This window comes from Eptesicus fuscus, chromosome 22, assembly GCF_027574615.1.
Source record: "Eptesicus fuscus isolate TK198812 chromosome 22, DD_ASM_mEF_20220401, whole genome shotgun sequence".
NCBI lineage: Eukaryota > Metazoa > Chordata > Mammalia > Chiroptera > Vespertilionidae > Eptesicus > Eptesicus fuscus.
The window spans coordinates 15,510,464-15,529,417 of record NC_072494.1 but is presented as its reverse complement, the minus strand read 5'-3'; the positions used below and the strand labels follow the sequence as shown (position 1 = coordinate 15,529,417).

General features: G+C 54.2%; 1 protein-coding gene across 2 annotated transcripts; it reads left to right on the top strand.

The window, feature by feature from the left end:
• The first annotated feature begins 6,694 nt into the window (after window positions 1-6,694).
• Window positions 6,695-16,237, top strand: PMVK (phosphomevalonate kinase). Of its 2 annotated transcripts, none has more exons than XM_008155741.3 (5): window positions 6,695-6,942; window positions 8,821-8,884; window positions 10,008-10,160; window positions 12,609-12,738; window positions 13,674-16,237. In XM_008155741.3, the coding sequence occupies exons 1-5, from the start codon at window positions 6,848-6,850 to the stop codon at window positions 13,808-13,810; spliced, it is 579 nt and encodes a 192-aa protein (XP_008153963.2). In that variant the 5' UTR covers window positions 6,695-6,847; the 3' UTR covers window positions 13,811-16,237. The 2 variants fall into 2 exon arrangements, with proteins under 2 accessions (XP_008153963.2, XP_054567976.1); XM_054712001.1 differs by lacking the exon at window positions 6,695-6,942 and adding an exon at window positions 7,191-7,220.
• Window positions 16,238-18,954: the final 2,717 nt, after the last annotated feature.

Sequence of the window (18,954 nt, the reverse complement as noted above, 5' to 3'; positions counted from 1 at the left end):
AGGCGGAGAGAAGGGGGCCTGGGAGGCAGGCTCAGGGGGTGAGCCCACGATGAGCTGTCTCTGGCCCTTGCTCCCCTGGTTGCAAGTCTCCTGGGGACCTTCGGGTTTAGGAGGTGCACGCCCGAGAGGGAAGAAAGGTGTGGTCGGTGTGGCTCAGTGGTTGAGCGTCGACCTATGACCCAGGAGGTCACGGTTCAATTCCCGGTCAGGGCACACACCCAGGTTGCAGCTCGGTCCCCAGTGTGGGGCGTGCAGGAGGCAGCCGACCAAGGATTCTCTCTCATCATTGATGTTTTTATCTCTCTCCCCCTTTCCCTTCCTCTCTGAAGTCAGTAGAAATGTATTTAAAAAAATTATATAAAAGAGAAAGAAAGGCGTGGGCAGGGCCTGCTTTGGATTAGTGAAGTAGAACGGACGGGCCTTGGGTGGGACCCGGACAGGGAGGGGTCAAGGACACCTGGGCTCCCAGCCTCTGGCCGGGATGACTCCCTCCTCCTGCAATGCTGGGAAAGGAGGAAAGGCCGCTGGCCGCGTAGGGGGTGGGTCCGGGAAGCGGCTGGGCTTGATTTTCAGGATCTGAGAGGAGATAGAGCAACGCTCCTAGCAGATCCCTCTCTGCTCCACCAAGCTGCGTGTCCCATCACGCCCCCAATTCCTCTCCAGGGCAGGGTCCCCCTGGAGAGATTCTTTCCGGCACCAGACACTTCCCTTGACTAAGCCCGAGGGGAGGCACCCAGCAAGGGGAGTGCCCCTTTCCATGTCAAGGGGACAGGTCATGGGACTGTGGCAGGACAGGCAGAAACCCGAAGCCGAGAGCTGCGGAGAGGAAAATGTTACAACAGCGCCCCGCCCCCCCCATACAAGGTCAACTACCCATAGGCCACACGGAGCAGCCATAGTGCCTGCTGTCCGGGACGCGGCCTTGGGCCCCCGCTGAGGCAGTTGTGGAGGGAGGCGTCAGTGCAGAAACCGCCAGGCTCCAAGAAGCAGGCCGCCCCCTCATCGGCGCAGGCCGTGAACTTTCCAGAACAATTCTATACCTCGAAGGGATGACCATGAATGCCTCTATTTCACAGATGAGGAACCTGAGATAGAGCGAGGAGGCGCCTTGCCTAAGGTCCCGTCACAGCTGAAGAGTGACAGTGTGGGAAGACTGGGCCCGGCGGCCCCGAGGACACCAGCGGGCATTGGAAGTGTCCGGTACTGCTGCTCCCCGCCCCCACCCCCGCCCTCCCTGCTGGCTGGCTCGGAGGCTGGAAGCAATATCTACATTCCCATCCGTGTGTCTCTGGAGCCGGCGCCTCCTCCCCGGGCCTGGGTGCCCCCCACTTCAGCCACCTGGGCCCCTGGCCCTGAGCATTTCCTCTCCGGTCACCAGCTGCCACCGGATGGGCCCCAGCGTGTGGGTAGGAAAAGGCCACCCTGGAAATCCCTTCATGAGCATCACATCCACCTCTTTTGTTGTCCAGCGGTGGAAACCGAGGCCCAGATAGGGAAGTGACTTGTCCAAGGTCACAAAGCTCGCTAGGGACAGCGTGGAGACCAGAGCCCATGGCTGCTGACCCCTGACGAAGAATCCCTGTTGCACCTCCTTCCCCTCCCCTCCTCTCTCCTCCCCTCTCCCCCCCTCCCCTCCTCTCCCCTCTCCGGCTCTTCAGGTTGGGCATCTCGGCTCTGAGATTGCTCCCTACAAGCAGGTTCCTTCTCTTGCTGTCCCTGACTGGTAACTGCGCTCCTGGCTCCTTCTGCAGAGACGGCTGGCGGTGGCCGCAGTGAGGCAGCCACTCAGTGATTCTCTCTCATCATTGATGTTTCTCTCTCTCCCTCTCCCTTCCTCTCTGAAATCAATAAAAATACATTAAAAATTAAAAAAATAAACATCAACCTTTATCACTAAGATTGTTAAAAAAACAGTCAAATGAAATCAGTAAATGACTCTTTTTAAAATATATATATATTTATTGATTTCAGAGAGGAAGGGAGAGGTAGAGAGAGAAACATCAATGATGAGAAGAATCACTGAGCGGCTGCCTCCTGCACGCCCCACACTGGGGATCGAGCCCACAACCCGGGCATGTGCCCTTGACCGGAACTGAACCCGGGATCCTTCAGTCTGCAGGCCGACGCTCTATCCACTGAGCAAAACTGGCTAGGGCAGTAAATGACTCTTTCATAGTATTTGAAGTGGGTTTAGTTCCTCAGCTCCAAGGCTTACATTCACTACAAAATAATATTATAGAAAAACAAAAATATTTATCTAAATCACCAATCTTTGTTTTTAAAAAAACACACTTCTGCCCTGGCCAGTGTGGCTCCATTGGTTGGGCGCCATCCTGTGCACTGAAAGGTCACTGGTTCGATTCCCTTCAGGGCACATGCCTGGCTTGTGGGCTCCATCCCCAGTCGGGGAGCAGAGGAGGCTCCAGCCTGCCCTTGGTCTGCGGGAGGGGCACACTCTCACCGGAAGGGACATCTGCTGGTGGCATTTCTTTTTTTATTTTATTTTTATTGATTTCAGAGAGGAAGGGAGAGGCAGAGAGAGAGAGAGAAACATCAATGACGAGAGAGATCATTGGCTGCTCCTACACATCCCACACTGGGGATCGAGCCCGCACGCAACCTGGGCATGTTCCCTGACTGGGAATTGAACCATGACCTCCCGGTTCGTAGGTCGATGCTCAACCGCGGAGCCAAGCCAGCCAGGCATATGTACAATAGTTTTTGGTAAATACTTGGTCACATCTCTTAACTAGAATGAGCTTCAGCTGTCTCATTTTTAAGTAGGGGTAGTAGTGTTTATGTCCCATGATTGAGAAAAGGCCTAGCACATAGTAACTGCTCGATAAATACTACCTATTAGCCATCTGGAGGGAGAGACATGAATAAATGGATAATTATAGTGTAGGGTGCGATGGTGTGATATCGTGGGTACAGGGTGTATCAGGAGCAGAGAAAACAGAGATCTAAGTCAGACGGGGTGGGGAGTCCGGGCAGGCTCTCGGGAGGAGACTGGACCGGCGAGGTGTTACAGTACAAGCTGGAGCTTGTTTCATGGCAAAAGCTGGGTCGGGTGTCTCCGGCAGGGGAACAACAGGTGGATCCATCGTTAGAGCCGGTGACAGCGCATACCCGAGCATCCTGCAAGAGTGCATGTATTGCCGAAACCGGTTTGGCTCAGTGGATATAGCGTCGGCCTGCGGACTCAAGGGTCCCGGGTTCGGTTCCGGTCAGGGGCATGTGCCTTGGTTGCGGGCACATCCCCGGTGGGGGGTGTGCAGGAGGCGGCTGATCGATGTTTCTCTCTCATCGATGTTTCTGGCTCTCTGTCCCTCTCTCTTCCTCTCTGTAAAAAATCAATAAAATATATTAAAAAAAAAAAAAAAAAGAGTGCATGTATTTCATGTTCTCTCCAGATTGGGGACGGAGTCGCTCGTGCTTGACTTTTTAGCTGTCTGGTCTCATTGCCTGTCTCCCCGGAGAATGATTGCTCTTTGAGAGCAGGCTCCGTTTTGTTTACCGTGGCATCCCTAGCGGTACCTGGCACATTTTGGACATTTAAGTACCTATTGAATGAATGCATGCATGAATGAATGAATGAATAGGCTTCATTCCCATTAGCTTCCCAAAGACTCAGATTCCCCCTCTTCTCTTTCCCGGTTGTGCTACTTCCTTACCACCCCCATTCCCTTCTGTCCCTTATCTGCCAGGCTCCATTGCCCCAGAAGCAATGGCCATCACACACACGAGGACCGATTCACGAGTCACATTTGTACTTGCAAGCACTAGCAGAGGGCCCGCTTGGGTCAGCTGGACAATGACCAGGGGAAGATGGACTGGACCCAGGAGCCTGGAGTTGAAGCAAGGGCAACTGGTGGTGTCAGGAGCCAGGAGGACACCTGGTTCCACCATGGGACAGGTCTGTGTTGGAAGGGCAGACCTTGGGACCCTCCGCGTGGGGCTGCCTCGCTCGGGCTGGGTGGGAGGGGCACTGACACAGCCCCGCTTCTCTGGGCTCCGCAGAGCTGCGGGAACTGGTCCCCTGCAGGCTCAGACTGTCCAGGGAGTGTTAATACCAGGCGTACCGGTTAATAATGCGGATTTTTCTCACTAGATGGAGTGACACCTATGTTGATATATATGAGATTTGATATGTATGCTGTTTTGTTGTATTGACAACAAGCTTCAAAACTTTGTATGTCCAATTTTCTGAAGGTGTTAACATCATAGATATCTTTACGCTTAAAAATGTCGAATTTCGCCGAAACCGGTTTGGCTCAGTGGATAGAGCGTCAGCCTGTGGACTCAAGGGTCCCAGGTTCGATTCCGGTCAAGGGCATGTACCTTGGTTGCGGGCACATCTCCAGTGGGGGGTGTGCAAGAGGCAGCTGATCGATGTTTCTCTCTCATCGATGTTTCTAACTCTCTATCCCTCTCCTTCTCTCTTTCTCTATGTAAAAAATATATATATATATAAAATGTCGAATTTCGTGCCAAAAAAAGAGCATTTGCGGGAAGTTTTAATTCATTACTTTATTTTGAAGAAAAGTGCTGCTGAAAGTTATCGTATACTTCGGGAAGCTTATGGTGAACATGCTCCATCTCAAGATACGTGTGAATGCTGGTTTAAATGCTTTAAAAGTGATGATTTCGATGTGAAAGACAAAGAACGTCCAGGTCAACCAAAAAAGTTTGAAGACCAACAATTACAAGCATTATTGGATGAAGATGTGTGTCAAACTCAAAAACAACTTGCAGAAAGATTAAACGTCGCTCAGCAAACAATGGGAAAGATTTTAAAGGAAGGAAAATGGGTGCCACATCAACTGAATGAAAGACAAATGGAAAACTGAAAAGTCATCAGTAAAATGTTGCTTCAACGGCATGAAAGAAAGTCTTTTTTGCACCCAATTGTGACTGGTGATGAAAAGTGGATTTATTTTGAGAATCCCAAACGCACAAAATCATGGGTTGATCTGGTTCAACCATCAACATTGACTGCAAGGCCAAATCGCTTTGGAAAGAAGACAATTCTCTGCGTTTGGTGGGATCAGGAAGGTGTGGTGTATTATGAGCTTCTAAAACCAGGTGAAACCAGGTTAATACTGATCGCTACCGACAACAAATCAAGTTGAACCACGCTTTGATGGTAAAACCACCAGAATGAGCCAGAAGACACGGCAAAGTAATTTTACTTCATGATGACGCACCATCACACACTTCAAAACCAGCTAAAGACACGTTAAAAGATCTTGCCTGGGCCCTAGCTGGTTTGGCTCAGTGGATAGAGCGTCAGCCTGCGGACTGAAGGGTCCCAGGTTTGATTCCGGTCAAGGGCACATGCCTGTGTTGCAGGCTTGATCCCCAGTGGGGAATGTGCAGGAGGAAGCCAATCAATGATTCTCTCTCATCATTGATGTTTCTCTCTCTCCTTCCCTCTCCCTTCCTCTCTGAAATCAATAAAGATCTATTAAAAAAAAAAAAAGATCTTGCCTGGGAAGTATGAACCCACCCGCCGTATTCACCAGACCTTGCTCCTTCAGATGACCACTTGTTGATGGCACTCGCACTTTCTGAGCAGCACTTCAAAACGTAGAAGTGGAAAATTGTGTCTCTGAATGGTCTGCCTCAAAACAAGAAAAGGCTCTAACTGGTTTGGCTCAGTGGACAGAGTGTCGGCCTGTGGACTCAAGGGTCCCAGGTTCGATTCCGGTCAAGGGCATGTACCTTGGTTCCGGGCACATCCCCAGTAGGGAGTGTGCAGGAGGCAGCTGATCGATGTTTCTCTCTCATCGATGTTTCTAACTCTCTATTTCTCTCCCTTCCTCTCTCTCTCTCTCTCTCTCTCTCTCTCTCTCTCTCTCTCTATATATATATATATATAAATATATATATTAAAACAACAACAACAAAAACCCAAGAAAAGTTCTATTGGGACGGTATCCACAAATTACCTGAAACGTGGGGGGAATGTGTAGCTAGCGATGGACATTACTTTGAGTAAAGCACTTTTGATGTTTCTCTTGAAATTATCGTGTTTGCTTTGACTACAAAATCCGCACTATGAACCGGTAAAGGTCAACCCGCATTTGTAACTGGTACCCACACCTTTGGGGAGGAGGCTGCGGCTGGACCAGCGCCATAAGCTTCTCGCGGGGCTGAGAGGCCGCCCTGCAGCAGCCCCTCCAGTTACCCACCTCTGTTTACTAGTAACAATGAAGGAGCGTGTGTGCGGTTAAGCTCCTCCCCCAGGATGACGCCACCGGGCCACCCTCTGATGTCATCGCTGGTTTCAGGGAAAGACCCAGTTTCACCGGGGGGACCATATAGATGTGCTTTCGCACAGGCCACGTCACACGCGGACGCCAGGGCAGTTCGGAGAGCTCCTCCCACGCGACCATGCGTACCCTTTGTCAACCATATTCGCAGGGTCGGGAGGAAGGGAGTGGGAGGCTCGCGTCGGGAAAGTTTAAGACGTCGCCTCCCTCCGAGGAGAATGGTCGCACCCAGTCCCCGCCCTCGCCTGTCGGCTCAGAGGCGGGGCCGCGGCGTCCGGCGTGGGCGGGGCTGGACTGTGCTAAGTGAGCGGGGAGGGGGGCGTGTGCAGCGGGGCCGGCCGCCCTGGGCTCGGCCTTCTTTGCCTCCACGTTGAACTTCTTCGGACGTTAATTCAAACGCACGGACGTGCAGGGGCGGGCGGGCGGGCCCCTCGACGGCGGTGGGGGGGGACGCGCGCGGGGCCCTCCCTGTGGCCGCTCCCCCTGGTGGCCGCACCCGTTCCGCGCCGGTGGCCCAGTTTCAGGGTTGGGAGTCGTGTCATCTTGAGGGATCGCCGAAGTGTGGGGGCCCCATGGCCCCGCTGGGAGGAGCCCCCCGGCTGGTGCTGCTGTTCAGCGGGAAGAGGAAATCCGGGAAGGACTTCGTGACCGAGGCGCTGCAGAGCAGGTGGGGGTGAGGGGGGGGTGGGGAGGGGGGAACCCCGCGCCACGTGACGCGGGGGTGTGCTGGAGTGGGCGTGAGCTTTGGCGTAAGGGTCCCGGGGGTACAGGTGGGAGGAAGTGGGGGGATTGTCACCAGCACATAAAACAGCGGTCTACACACATCCACCCGGAAGAACCAAGCGACCACCTCTCCCAAGACTGGGCGGCAGGTCTCCCTCCTCCAGAAGCAGTAATGTTACCACTATGCCTAACCCTGCGCCAGGGCTGGGGCTAACCTTACAGGTAAGGAAACGGAGTCGCAGGGAAAGGATTTGCCCAAGGCCACACTCCGATTGTGTCTGACTCCAAAGACATATAAATCCTGGCCCAGCACACCACCTACTAGTTGGGGTTTCACTGAGCCTTTATTAAGAGCCAGGCACTGTGTGTTTCTATTAATGCTAGAGGCCTGGTGCACGGATTCGTGCACTGGTGGGGTCCCTCGGCCTGTCCTGTGGGGATCTGGCTGAAACCAGCTCTCGGACATCCCAAGGGGTCCCAGATAGCCAGAGGGCGGTTCTCGGGTGACACACCCTGGAATCTGGCTCCCTTCTCTCTGGTTCCTAAATCACAGCAGCTCAGCAGCTCCTGTGTTGAGCATCTGTCCCCTGGTGGTCAGTGCGCGTCATAGCTACTGTCGGCCGGTAGAACCTTGTGAGGGTTGCTTAGGCTTTTATATGTATAGAAATTATCTCATTTAATCCTCCAAATCCTCTTTGTTAGGTACTGTGTAGTATTATTAGTGTCTCCATTCCACAGATGAAGAGATTGAGTCTCTGAAAAGTAAAAACAAAACAAAAAAACAAAACAAAACCCAAAGTTGCCAGGTTACAAAGTCATAGTCAGATCTAGGACTGAAATTAAACGTTAAACTCGCTCCAAGGAATGGGTTCTTTCTGCTTCACCTCACTGTCTCCCCGATAGTAGCTTTCTCCCCAGGAGAGATGTTCCGTGTGGGAGCGTTTTTGTTGGGGCGGCATGGGCGGGGAGGGGTGGGGGTGGGGGGGGAGGGGGAGAGGGGGGACAGAGGAGCAGGGAGAAGCAGGGCGGGCTCCTCTCCTCTGACCACTGTGGGCTGAGGGGTACCTAGAGGTTGCTTTGGGGCACAGCAGGGGTTGGTCCTAAGCGTTCGTGGGGGAGCCCAGGGCAGAGATCACTACCTGCATTTCCCCCATCAAGTCTCCACCACCTTTTCCCAAGTTGCATTTCTCCGTCGCTGCAGACACAGGAGTCAGACAGTGGTGAGAAGCACAGGTTCTGGGGTTAGACTGCTGAGATGCAAATCCTGACCTACCACCTCTGAGGTGGCGATCCTGTATAAGTTTCGCAGCCATTCTGGGCCTCGGTGTTGTTATTTGTGGGACGGGGGTGGTAACCGGGTGGTTGTAAGGATTAAAGGAAATAATGCGCGTGAAGGCCTTGGAAGAACAATTTCTGACACCTCATCAAGGTGCAGGAGCGAGATGTTGGCTCCTAGTTTTCTCGGACCAACGCTGGCTTCGTTACTTGCGACGTTGCGTTGGGCGAGTCGGTTCTTCTCACTCAGCCTTAGTTTTCTCATCTGAAACTCGGAAATAAGAGCGCCTCTGTCACGATGCCAGTGTTTAAGAGAATCTGTGAGCATACAGTTCAGTACATTGGACCGAATGAATGAATGACTGATGTTGTGATAACCAAGTCAGTTGAGGCTTCGATACACCGGCTGGGAGACTGGTTCAGGGGTCCAGCAGTAAACGCGTCTAGCCAGAATATCACACCGTCATCGTAGTTTTATCTGTTTTACCTGTGACTCTCGGGGGCCTAGAAGATCCAGGCTAACTGGGCGTGGGTCTCTGTCCCACAGACTCGGAGCGGACGTCTGCGCTGTCCTGCGGCTCTCCGGTCCTCTCAAGGAGCAGTATGCTCAGGTAGGAGGTGGCTCTCGGTGACACGTGACATCTCGGGGGCGGGAAGGAGCCAGCCCCGTGGCACGGTGGCTGTGGCTGTCATCTGAGGCACTGGGAGGGTCCCTGTGACCCCTGTTGGCAGGGGGGTGGCCAGCTCTCCGTTTCCTGTGGGTGGACTTTTGGGGGGCATTTTCAACTTGCACTTCTTTCCCATTGGCCTCACTCACTTCAGGCCCCTCCCCAGGGCAGGTTCAGGAAAGCGCGTCCAGCCCTGCCAGCCCTGGCCGGTTTGGCTCAGCGGATAGAGCGTCAGCCTGTGGGCTGAAGGGTCCCAGGTTCGATTCCGGCCAAGGGCACATGCCCGGGTTGTGGGCTCGATCCCCAGGGTGGGGCATGCAGGAGGCAGTCAATCGATAATTCTCTCTCATCATTGATGTTTCTCTCTCTTCCGCTCTGAAATCAATAAAAAAGGAAAAAGGAAAAAGTGCATCCAGGAAAGGCTGGAGCGGGGAGGTGGCAGCGCTGATGCTGTGGATTAGTGGGCACCTGCACACACACTCTTCCTCTAAGAGTGTGACACCACCGTCACGGCCTCAGCTGGTGCCACGCCCCGGGGTGCTCCCCTCAGACATTTAGTTGCATGAATTGCCAGGCTGTATTATTAAGTGAAACTCAGTGTATAGAGGATGCTGTATAATAACAGGGAAAGATTGTAAATATACCTGCTCACATTGCCAACCATGCAGCAGATATGTATGGGTGCCTGCGTTGTGTTAAACACTGTTCAGACGTGTTAGAAGCTGGGACGGACACACGAGAGACGGTGCCATCGGTGGCCTTCAGGGAGGGCGCTGTGGGCTGGGCACAGTGGCGGGAGGGAGAGTTTTCACTGTAAATGCATGTATATCTTTTGAATTTTGAACCATGGGGGATTTTATAAAAAGGACTAGGATTGTGCCCGGCCGGCCTGGCTTCTGTCCGTGTTCGGGATTTCTCCATTTCCAGAGCCCGCTCCCTTGCAGGCCTCTGCCCTGGCGGAAACCCCGCTGGGCCTTGCCTTGTCCTGGGGGAGGTGGGCGAGGGGAGGGAGGGCGAGGCCATGGCGCTGGCGAGGCTGGGCACGGACATCGTGTGCTTTGGGCAGGAACACGGCCTGAACTTCCAGAGACTCCTGGATGCCAGCGGCTACAAGGAGGCCTATCGGCGGGACATGATCCTCTGGGGAGAGGCGCGGCGCCAGGCCGACCCAGGCTTCTTCTGCAGGAAGGTCGTGGAGGGCGTCTCCCAGCCCGTCTGGGTAAGGGTGCCGAGGGGCAGCAGGAAGAAAACTCCGTTTCTCCAGTCCTCGCCGTTCCCCAAATGTGACTCAGATGTGTCCATTTCTCCCTCCTCACTGCCACCTCCCATGGCCCAAGCCCTCACCATCCCTCCCCGGGACAACCTCGTAGCCGCACACTGGTCTCGGCATCAGCTCTTGTCCCCTGTGAGTCATTCACCACATAGCAGCCAGAGAGGCCATCTATTTATTTATTTAACCCTCACCCGAGGATATTTTTCCATGGATTTTTAAAAATTATTTTTTAAAAATATGTTTTATTGGTTTTTCAGAGAAGAAGTGAGAAGGATAGAGAGTTAGAAACATAGATCAGCTGCCTCCCGCACACTCCCTATAGGGTATGTGCCCACAACCAAGGTACATGCCCCCGACCGGAATCGAACCCGAGACACCCCCCCCCGCCCCCCCAGTCCACAGGCCGACGCTCTATCCACTGAGCCAAACGGGTTGGGGCTGATTTTTTTTTAAATCCTCACCCGAGGATATTTTTCCATGGATTTTTAGGGAGAGTGGAGATAAATATGAAGGGACAAAATAAAGCCAGCCAGGGCTGTGCGGAAGGCTGGGTTGCTGCTTTATTTAGGGCAGGGGTCCTCAAACTTTTTAAACAGGGGGCCAGTTCACTGTCCCTCAGACCATTGGAGGGCCGGACTATAGTTTAAAAAAAATCTATGAACAAATTCCTATGCACACTGCACATATCTTATTTTGAAGTAAAAAAAACAAAACAGCAAAAACACCCGCATGTGGCCCGCGGGCCGTAGTTTGAGGACGCCTGATTTAGGGTGTAAGAAGGCCTCTCTGAAATGACATTTGAGCAGACCTGAAGGAGGTGAGGGGTAAGCCAGAGAGGTATTTGTGGGTGAGGGGTGAGTGGAGGAGGAGGTGCAGTCAGGTCGTGCAGGGTCTTTGGAAGAGCCTCGATATTTCTCTGGGAGGTGGTGACTCCGTGGAGGGTTTGGAACAGAGTAGGGACATGATGTGATCTGAGGTCGGAAGGCTCACCCTGGCTGCGAGGGGACGGGCAGGCGTAGAAGCGGAGAGCCAGGGAGAGGCTCTCTGTCAGAGAGGCAGAGTGGCCACGGCCCGGCTCAGAACGGGGTGGAGAGGAGAGAAGGGTTGATTCTGCACGGATTTCGAAGATGGAACCGATGGTGTGTTGGCTGTGGTGTGTGAGGACAGAAGACAGCGCCAAGGATTTTGTTCTGAGCGGCTGGACGAATAGAGTTGTCGTTTTCTGAGACGGGAAAGGTGTGGGAGGAACAGGTTTGGGGAGCAAATCCGGAGTCCAGTTTTGGCAGGGGTGAGGTCGAGACGCTGGCCGATAGGCTCTGTGGTTGTGGTTATTAGTGAAGCTGCGTGCTCAGTGTCTGTCTCACACGCGGCCACAAGCTCTGAGAGGGCAAGCCCTCGGGCCCCAGCGCCTGGCACACAGTAGGCAGTTGCTGTGGTACCTGTTGATTCATTCATTCATGGGACATATGCCCCCGAGTGTTCATGTGTCAGCCCGTGCACTAGGGGCAGGGATAGTGACGGATCAGCGTCCTTCCCCTCCCGGAGCTGACTCTGGGTAGGGCAGACAGACAGCCAACATGCAAACAAACACACCGTGATGGTTTTCAGAGTTCGTCGTGCTCAGAGGAAAGTAAGTATCGGAACCGAGAGGGGCAGGAAGGACAGCAGGGTGGCAGGGACAGCCTCTCCGAGGAGGTGACATTGGAGCAGAGACGTCCAATGAAGCGAGAGAGCCTGCCAGGCAGAGGGAGTAGGACGTGCAAAGGCCCTGAGAAGCAGCAAGGAGGCCGCAGTGGGACGAATGGGGGGAGGAGGATGATGCGAAACAGGTGCCAGATGTCGTAGGGCCTCGTACGTTGGGGTGAGAACCTTGGATTCTGTTGGAATGACGGGAAGCCTTTGGGAGGTTTAGAGCAGGGAACTGACAAAAACCACATTTATGTTTTAAAAGGCACTGGGGGGTGGGGGCGGGTAGGGACGTGTTACAAGTATCTCTTTCCGGCCCAGTTTGCTCATCTGTAAAATGAGTGCGTTGAACTAGCGGAACTGATTTCAAAGCCTGAGGCTTCTTCCTTAGCACAGCAATGACCAGCACGACCCCCGGACACAAGTGTAACAATGACAGAGTGTGGGCAGCGTGGGCTGCAGGCTGCAGCAATCAGGGAGGGCTGCCTGGAGGAGGCGGCGGCGGTGTCTGTCCCAGCTGGTTGGGTGAGAAGGGGAATGGGAGTACACTTGTCTGGGCTCTTTAGTCCCCCCACTAACCTCATTGCGCTCCTGCTTATTCAAAGGAGGGCTGGGTCTGCCCCTCTCCCTCCCCTCCCCGCAGTGCCCTTCCCTGCCGCTCCCTGCACCATGTCCTGTTGGTCACCTGTCTGTGTCCCTTTCCTGCAGCTGGTGAGTGACACGCGGAGGGTGTCTGACATCCAGTGGTTCCGGGAGGCCTACGGGGCTGTGACGCAGACAGTCCGCGTGGTGGCCTCGGAGCAGAGCCGACAGCAGCGGGGCTGGGTGTTCACACCAGGTGAGCTGCTCACAACCTTTGCCCCCAAGGCTCGGTACACAGCTCACCACCCCACCTGCAGACCAGGCCGCCTTTTCCCATGTTCTGGGTCACCTGCTCTCTTCCTGGAAGGGGGTGGGAGAGTGAGCGAGGGCTTAGAAAAGGGAATCTGAGACTCAGGAGTGCCCCAGGTTAGAGAGTGGAGTGTGGTGGAGGCAGGCGTCCTGGGGGAGTAGAGGTTCCCTGTGATTTTGGCGGGGTACTCTTACCTGGGCCGTCCTTTCTAGGCCAGTGGGCTTCTGGAGGAGTGGGCCCGAGGCAGGCCTGTTTGATTGACAGTGGGGGGCGGGAGCAAGAGGAAGCTGTGCTAGGCAGCCTCAGCGGTGCGAGCCGAGCCGAGGACCTGCTCTGTGGCAATTCAGAGGCGCAGGTCAGGCCTCCTCCTGCCCTAGTTCACGGTGACCCGGGGAAGTTCAAATCCAGTGGGTACAACCCCTCCCGATGGCCGTGCGTCTCTTTGGCGCCCACCACAGGCCGGGCCTGCGCTAAACACTTTGCCACTCACTTTACCGACACAAGAAACCTGCCAGGTGAGGCCGATATTACCCTTCTCGTGTCCAACGAGGACGGCACACAGAGACTTAGGGGTAGACAGCAAGCAGCGCACCGAGCGTCACATCGAGTGAAAACCCCTTTTGGGTGGTCTGTGGTTTCGATGACCCAGTTCACCCTCTGTAGGAAGTGGCAAGTGAGGAGTTGAGTCAGCGGCACCCTCCGAGGGCTCAGGTGGCTGCGGGCTCCTGAACCTGCTCTCAGGGTGTTCCAGGGGGTCGGGGAGTACCCTCCGTGGGGTCGGGGGCGGTGGGGAGCTTGGCGCTCCGCCTGGGGCCAGCAGCCCTCCGCGCCCGTGCTTGTCTGGAAGGAGCGGGCTTGACCTCGCCATGCCCCCTCTGCAGGAGTGGACGATGGGGAGTCCGAATGTGGCCTGGACAACTTTGGGGACTTCGATTGGGTCATCGAGAACGACGGAGACGGGCAGCGCCTGGAGGAGCAGTTGGAGAACCTGCTAGAATTTGTCCGCTCCAGGCTTTAGTGATGTTCTAGGGGCACCGAAGCTGCGGCGGGGAGGGTGGGGCTGATGCTGGCCAAGCAGGGAGCACCCGGAGGGTCTGGGCCCAGCACGTGTCAGACAAGACAAGGAGCCTCCAGGAACTATAACTCTGCTTTAATACATTTTTACTGATTTCAGAGAGGAAGGGAAAGGGAGAGAGAGACAGAAACACCAGTGTTGAGAGAGAATCATTGATCGGCTGCCTCCTGCATGCCCCACACCAGGGATCCCGCAACCCTAGGCATGTGGCCTGACCAGGAATTGAACCGTGACCTCCTGGTTCATAGGTCGATGCTCAACCACTGAGCCACACCAGTGGGGCCAGGACCTCATTTCTTTCTTTTTAAAAAAAATATATTTTTATTGATTACAGAGAGGAAGGGAGAGAGAGAGAGAAACATCAATGATGAGAATCATCGATCGGCTGCCTCCTGCACGCCCCCTACCGGGGATGGAGCCCACAACCCAGGCATGTGCCCATGACCGGAATCGAACCAGGGATCTTTCAGTCTGCAGGCTGACGCTCTATCCACTGAGCCACACCAGTGGGGCCAGGACCTCATTTCGTTATGGACTGGGCTGCCCGGCCTCTCAGGAGGAGACTTAAAGGGCAAAGGGCGGTGCTGGAAGCAGGAACATCCGCGTCTCCAGGGGCGCCTGGCCGGGCAGCCGGTGGTTGCCCTGCTTCCCCATCAGGATGCTTTCGGCCCCTTGTTCTGGGCAAGAGTGTGGACACGAATAAACCTCCTTGGAGCACATGCTGCGCACTGGACGTCTCTCCTTCCCAGGTGCCAGCCCAGCCTGTGTGGGCTTGCAGGGCTCGGCTTGTCAGGTGCCGGCGGGTTCCTGCTCTGCCTTGCACCTGGGCTGGGACTTGTCCTCAGAGGCTGACCTTGGCCCGGGCCAGGCAGGCAAGAGGGCTGTTTGTGTCACAGACAGCATTGGGGTCTTGGGGTCTCCTCTTCTGGGATGGCCCCAAAGAGGCTCCTGCAGCAGGGACCCTGAGGGGCAGGGTGTCACCGAGGGGCACCGAGAGCCATGGCTCCTGGTGAACCCTGGGCGGCTCTGGGCAGGAGCATCACTGCGAGCCCCCGCTGTTCCGCGAGGCCGTGGACGGCCCCCTGGTAGTTAGACCGCCTCGTGCAGTTCGTAAGCGCCGTTTCGATTCTTCAAAGCCAGCCCGTGACGTGGGCAAGGAGAGCCTTTTCATCTGCAGGCGGCAGATGCCGGTAACTCAGAGAAGGGAACCAGCTAGCCTCGGGTCAGAGGGTAGTAAGTGGCAGTGCTCAGATAGCCCACGGCGGCTGCCCGCCTCCCGGGCAGGTCCCCTCGGCCACAAAGGGGTACAGCCTCGGGCCTAGCCAGCACCCCACTCTCTGGCCCTGGCTTTGTTTTCCTCCCGCACATTCTCTTGGTTCTCACCGAGAAGGGGCCACCTACAGAAATGACACCCGTCTCAGCGTGGCCCGAACTGGACGTCACCCTCCCGCCCACGTCTCCCATGGACCACCTCTTCCTGGTCCTGGTTCCCTGGCCTTTCCAGTCAACCGGCCCCGAGAGCTTGACAGTCGTCACGGAGTCTTGTGTCCCCTGACCCCTAGGGCTAATGGGTCCCCAGGCTCTGTTCACCTGCCCTGCCTGTGTCTCCTCCGGGATTCTCGCAGGAAGATAAACACCTCTGATGGCCGGGGCCATGTCTCTCTTGTAGCGTGTTGGCCCACAGCGGGTGCTCAGGAAATGGATGCAGTCGAATGCCTGGTGAGACGGGACTCTAGGAGGCACGCTGGAATCTAGTAGGTGGTCATTTCACGCAGTACAGGTTTCCTCCCAACCAGGAGGCCGGCCCCAGCTCCCGGGCCTGGACCCTCTGCTCCCCTGCCGGTGGGAGCCAGGACTGGCGGACATGCTGCCGGGCCCTCTGCCATGCGAGCGCTGGCTCTCCGGGGCTCCTCGCTGTGCGTGAGCCTGCCCCTCCTCTGAGCACTTTATATTCATCCCAGTTTCTGACCCAAAGAGTTTGCCGCCCTGACTCCCCAGACGTGGCCCAGCGACGGTGGGTCCTGTCTGTCACCGGGACTGTTCGAAAGCATCTGCAGCGGGTCCCAGAGGGGCATCTCCACAGGCAACCGGTGACCTGCTCTGTCTCTGTAGATTCGTTTTCATTTGCAATAATTTACGTAAGCGAACCGTATAGAGTAGGTTATTTTGGGGGCCTTATTTCTTTCACTCAGCATAATTATTTTGAGACCCATCCACATTAGTTCAGGTATCAATAGTTTCTTTTTTCATTGTGGTGTGTGGTATGAATACTGCACAGTTCTTTATCCAGTCACCTGCTGATGACCATTTGCGTTGTTTCCAGTGTTTGGATAGGACAAATAAAGCAACTATGAACATTCAGGTACAAGCTTTTGTGTGGACCTGTGCTTTCATTTCTTCTGGGTAGATACCTTCTTACATTTAATTAAAAAAAAATTTTTTTTAATTGATTTCAGAGAAGAAGGGAGAAGGACAGAGAGTTAGACACATCAATGATGAGAGAGAATCATTGATTGGCTGCCTCCTGCACGCCCCTTACTGGGGAATCGAGCCCGCAACCTGGGCATGTGCCCTTGGCCGGAATCGAACCCAGGACCCTTCAGTCCACAGGCCGACGCTCTATCCACTGAGCCAGACCAGCTAGGGCACTTCTTCACTTTTAAACTGTCAAACTGATCTCCAGAATGGCTGTACCACATGCCCATAGTACTGAGGAGGAGTTCCAACTGCTTCCCATCTTCACCAGCACTTGGCATGGTTAGTCTTTTTGATTTTAGTCATTCCAGTAGGTGAGCAGTGGTATCTCATCAGCATTGTATTTGCGTTTCCCTAGTTATTTATTTGACATGAATCCCACATTCAGTTTTGATAAAAACCTCTCAGCAAACTAGGAATAGAATGGAACATCACCGACCCGAAAAAGAGCATCTACGAAAACCCTACAGCTAATAGCATAGTTCATGGTGAAACAGTAACTTACGTTTTAGACTTAACTGGTTGCTGCTCACCTTCAGTCCTTACGAGTATATCATACCTCAACTTCTCCACCTTTAAATTTTGTATTTTAATTTCTCTCCAGACAGTTGATGTGCCTTCAAATATATACTTATAATTTTTTCACAAAGGGCATGTGGGTGATGCATTTGCTGAACTCTTGTGCATGAGTGAGTGACATGCTGTTACCTCTACAATGACTTGGCCGGCGTAGGATTCGTGACCTGGTTTCACTGTCTGACAGTGTTTAATGTCGCAGAGTCTCGGGTCACCTTGACTTTTGTTCCTTTAAAGGCAACCTCCTTTTTTTCTGTCTGGAAGCTTTTGGATTCCCTCCCCCCTCCCCTTTCATTTTTGAAATTCAAATTTTGGCATTCTCCAAGGCAGAATGTGGACACGTCTTAGGAGAGAAAAGTTGGTGCTCGGTGTTTCCTGTAAAGCCTTCCTGAGTAATGAGACGGGAATTCAAATGGCCTTGAACACCTCCGTGCCTGCTGCAGCCTCAAGTCGTCGCCTTGGGAGTTTGGGCTCAGACACGTCAGGGGTGCCGCCGCCATCGGATGTCTTCTGGAGATCCTCTTTGTTTTGAGGAGCTGGTCTCAGGGATGGCAAATCCCCCTCCTGAAAGTAGATTTGGGTTTTGGAGACAAAGGAAATGTGGTGCTACAGTCTGGAGAAGGGGACAGGGTGGGGCATGTACTTGTCTTTCTCTCTTTTTTTCTGGAATAAGTGGTACCTGTAATATAACAACTCTAAAACTTCCTCAAAGCCCATTCTTAGAGAGGAATTTTAAAGAGCTGTCGTATCACCCACGCCTCTGTGCCTTCGCCATTCTCTCTGCCTATAGGGCCCTTCCCGGTGGCGCGGGCTTGGACCCCACACCTGGGGCTTGGACCTCCCCCCTTCAGAGCATCTCATAGTGTGCGCGTTCTCACTCCTCCACCACCTGGGGCCTGGCACGTAGTAAGTCTCAATAAATGTAGAAATGGGAAAGTTTTGTAAGTGTGAGGAAGCTATCGGACCTCCCAAGCTAACTGCCTTAAAGTAGTCGACCTACATTCATTTGGATAAGTACAGTCATGGTGTGTTTGAAGCGACAACACACTGCGTTTCTTGTTTATATGCAGTGGTGTGCTGGTAAATGCTGAACAACCGGCTCTCTGGGGAAAAAAAAGAAAGAAATCCCTGATATTTAGTGTTTGACTATCTCTCTAGTGTAAACGCTCCCACCGTAGATCATTGCAAGCTACCAGTGTGAGGTCACTGGCTAGCAAAATGACTGAACACTTAAACATCGGCTCTTGCAAGCTGGCTCCCTTACTACTGCAGAAATTCTACAAAATTCTACACTTCTTCTTTTTTCCACTTTTACCGGTTCATCTGAGTGGCCCTTTTGCTGTTTTTTTTTTCACAGCACGTGTCTACGTATTGGACATTTTATCCCTTGCATCCATCCCATCATTACTCTTATCCCCATTTTACAGCAAGTACAATGAAGCCCAGAGACTGAGAGCCTTCTCCGAGGCGGCCACGCTTTCCTGCCTGTTCCCGGGTTCATTCTCTCTGGAGCTCACTGCCTGCACCGCAAGGGGCTCCAGAGCCGTGTGCTTTGCCCAGTTCCGTTGGCTGGTGTGGAGGTGAGGCGGCCTGAGGGCCCTGAGCTTGGCCTGCAGCTGAGTGGTGATGAGGGGTGGCCTTTGTCATGGTCCCTTGTGACCCGATGAACAGGGCACAGGGGCTAGAGCGACGTTTATTCTATGGGCCTCCACGGCCTGATTCAGGATCTGGACAGTCCAGTTCAGTGCCCAGTCCCTCCGCACAGCTCTGGGCTTAACCTTTTTCTTTCAGGTGAGTCCAACGGGCAGCCCGCCAAAGCTGCGTCCTCGGGGAGCCCTCGCTGAGGGCAGTGAGGGCTCCCCCAGGAGGTGAGAGGTGGACCTGCTCCTGCTGGTGGTTTTGTCTTAAATGGCTTCCCTGTTTCGGGGCTCGTGGGAGGCCTGTGTCAGGGACTGGGCAAGGCTTTGCGAGGTCATGGGACGCCACAGAAAGCAGGCTTGTAACAGGCCTCGGTGATGGAGCCCCAAATCCCTCCC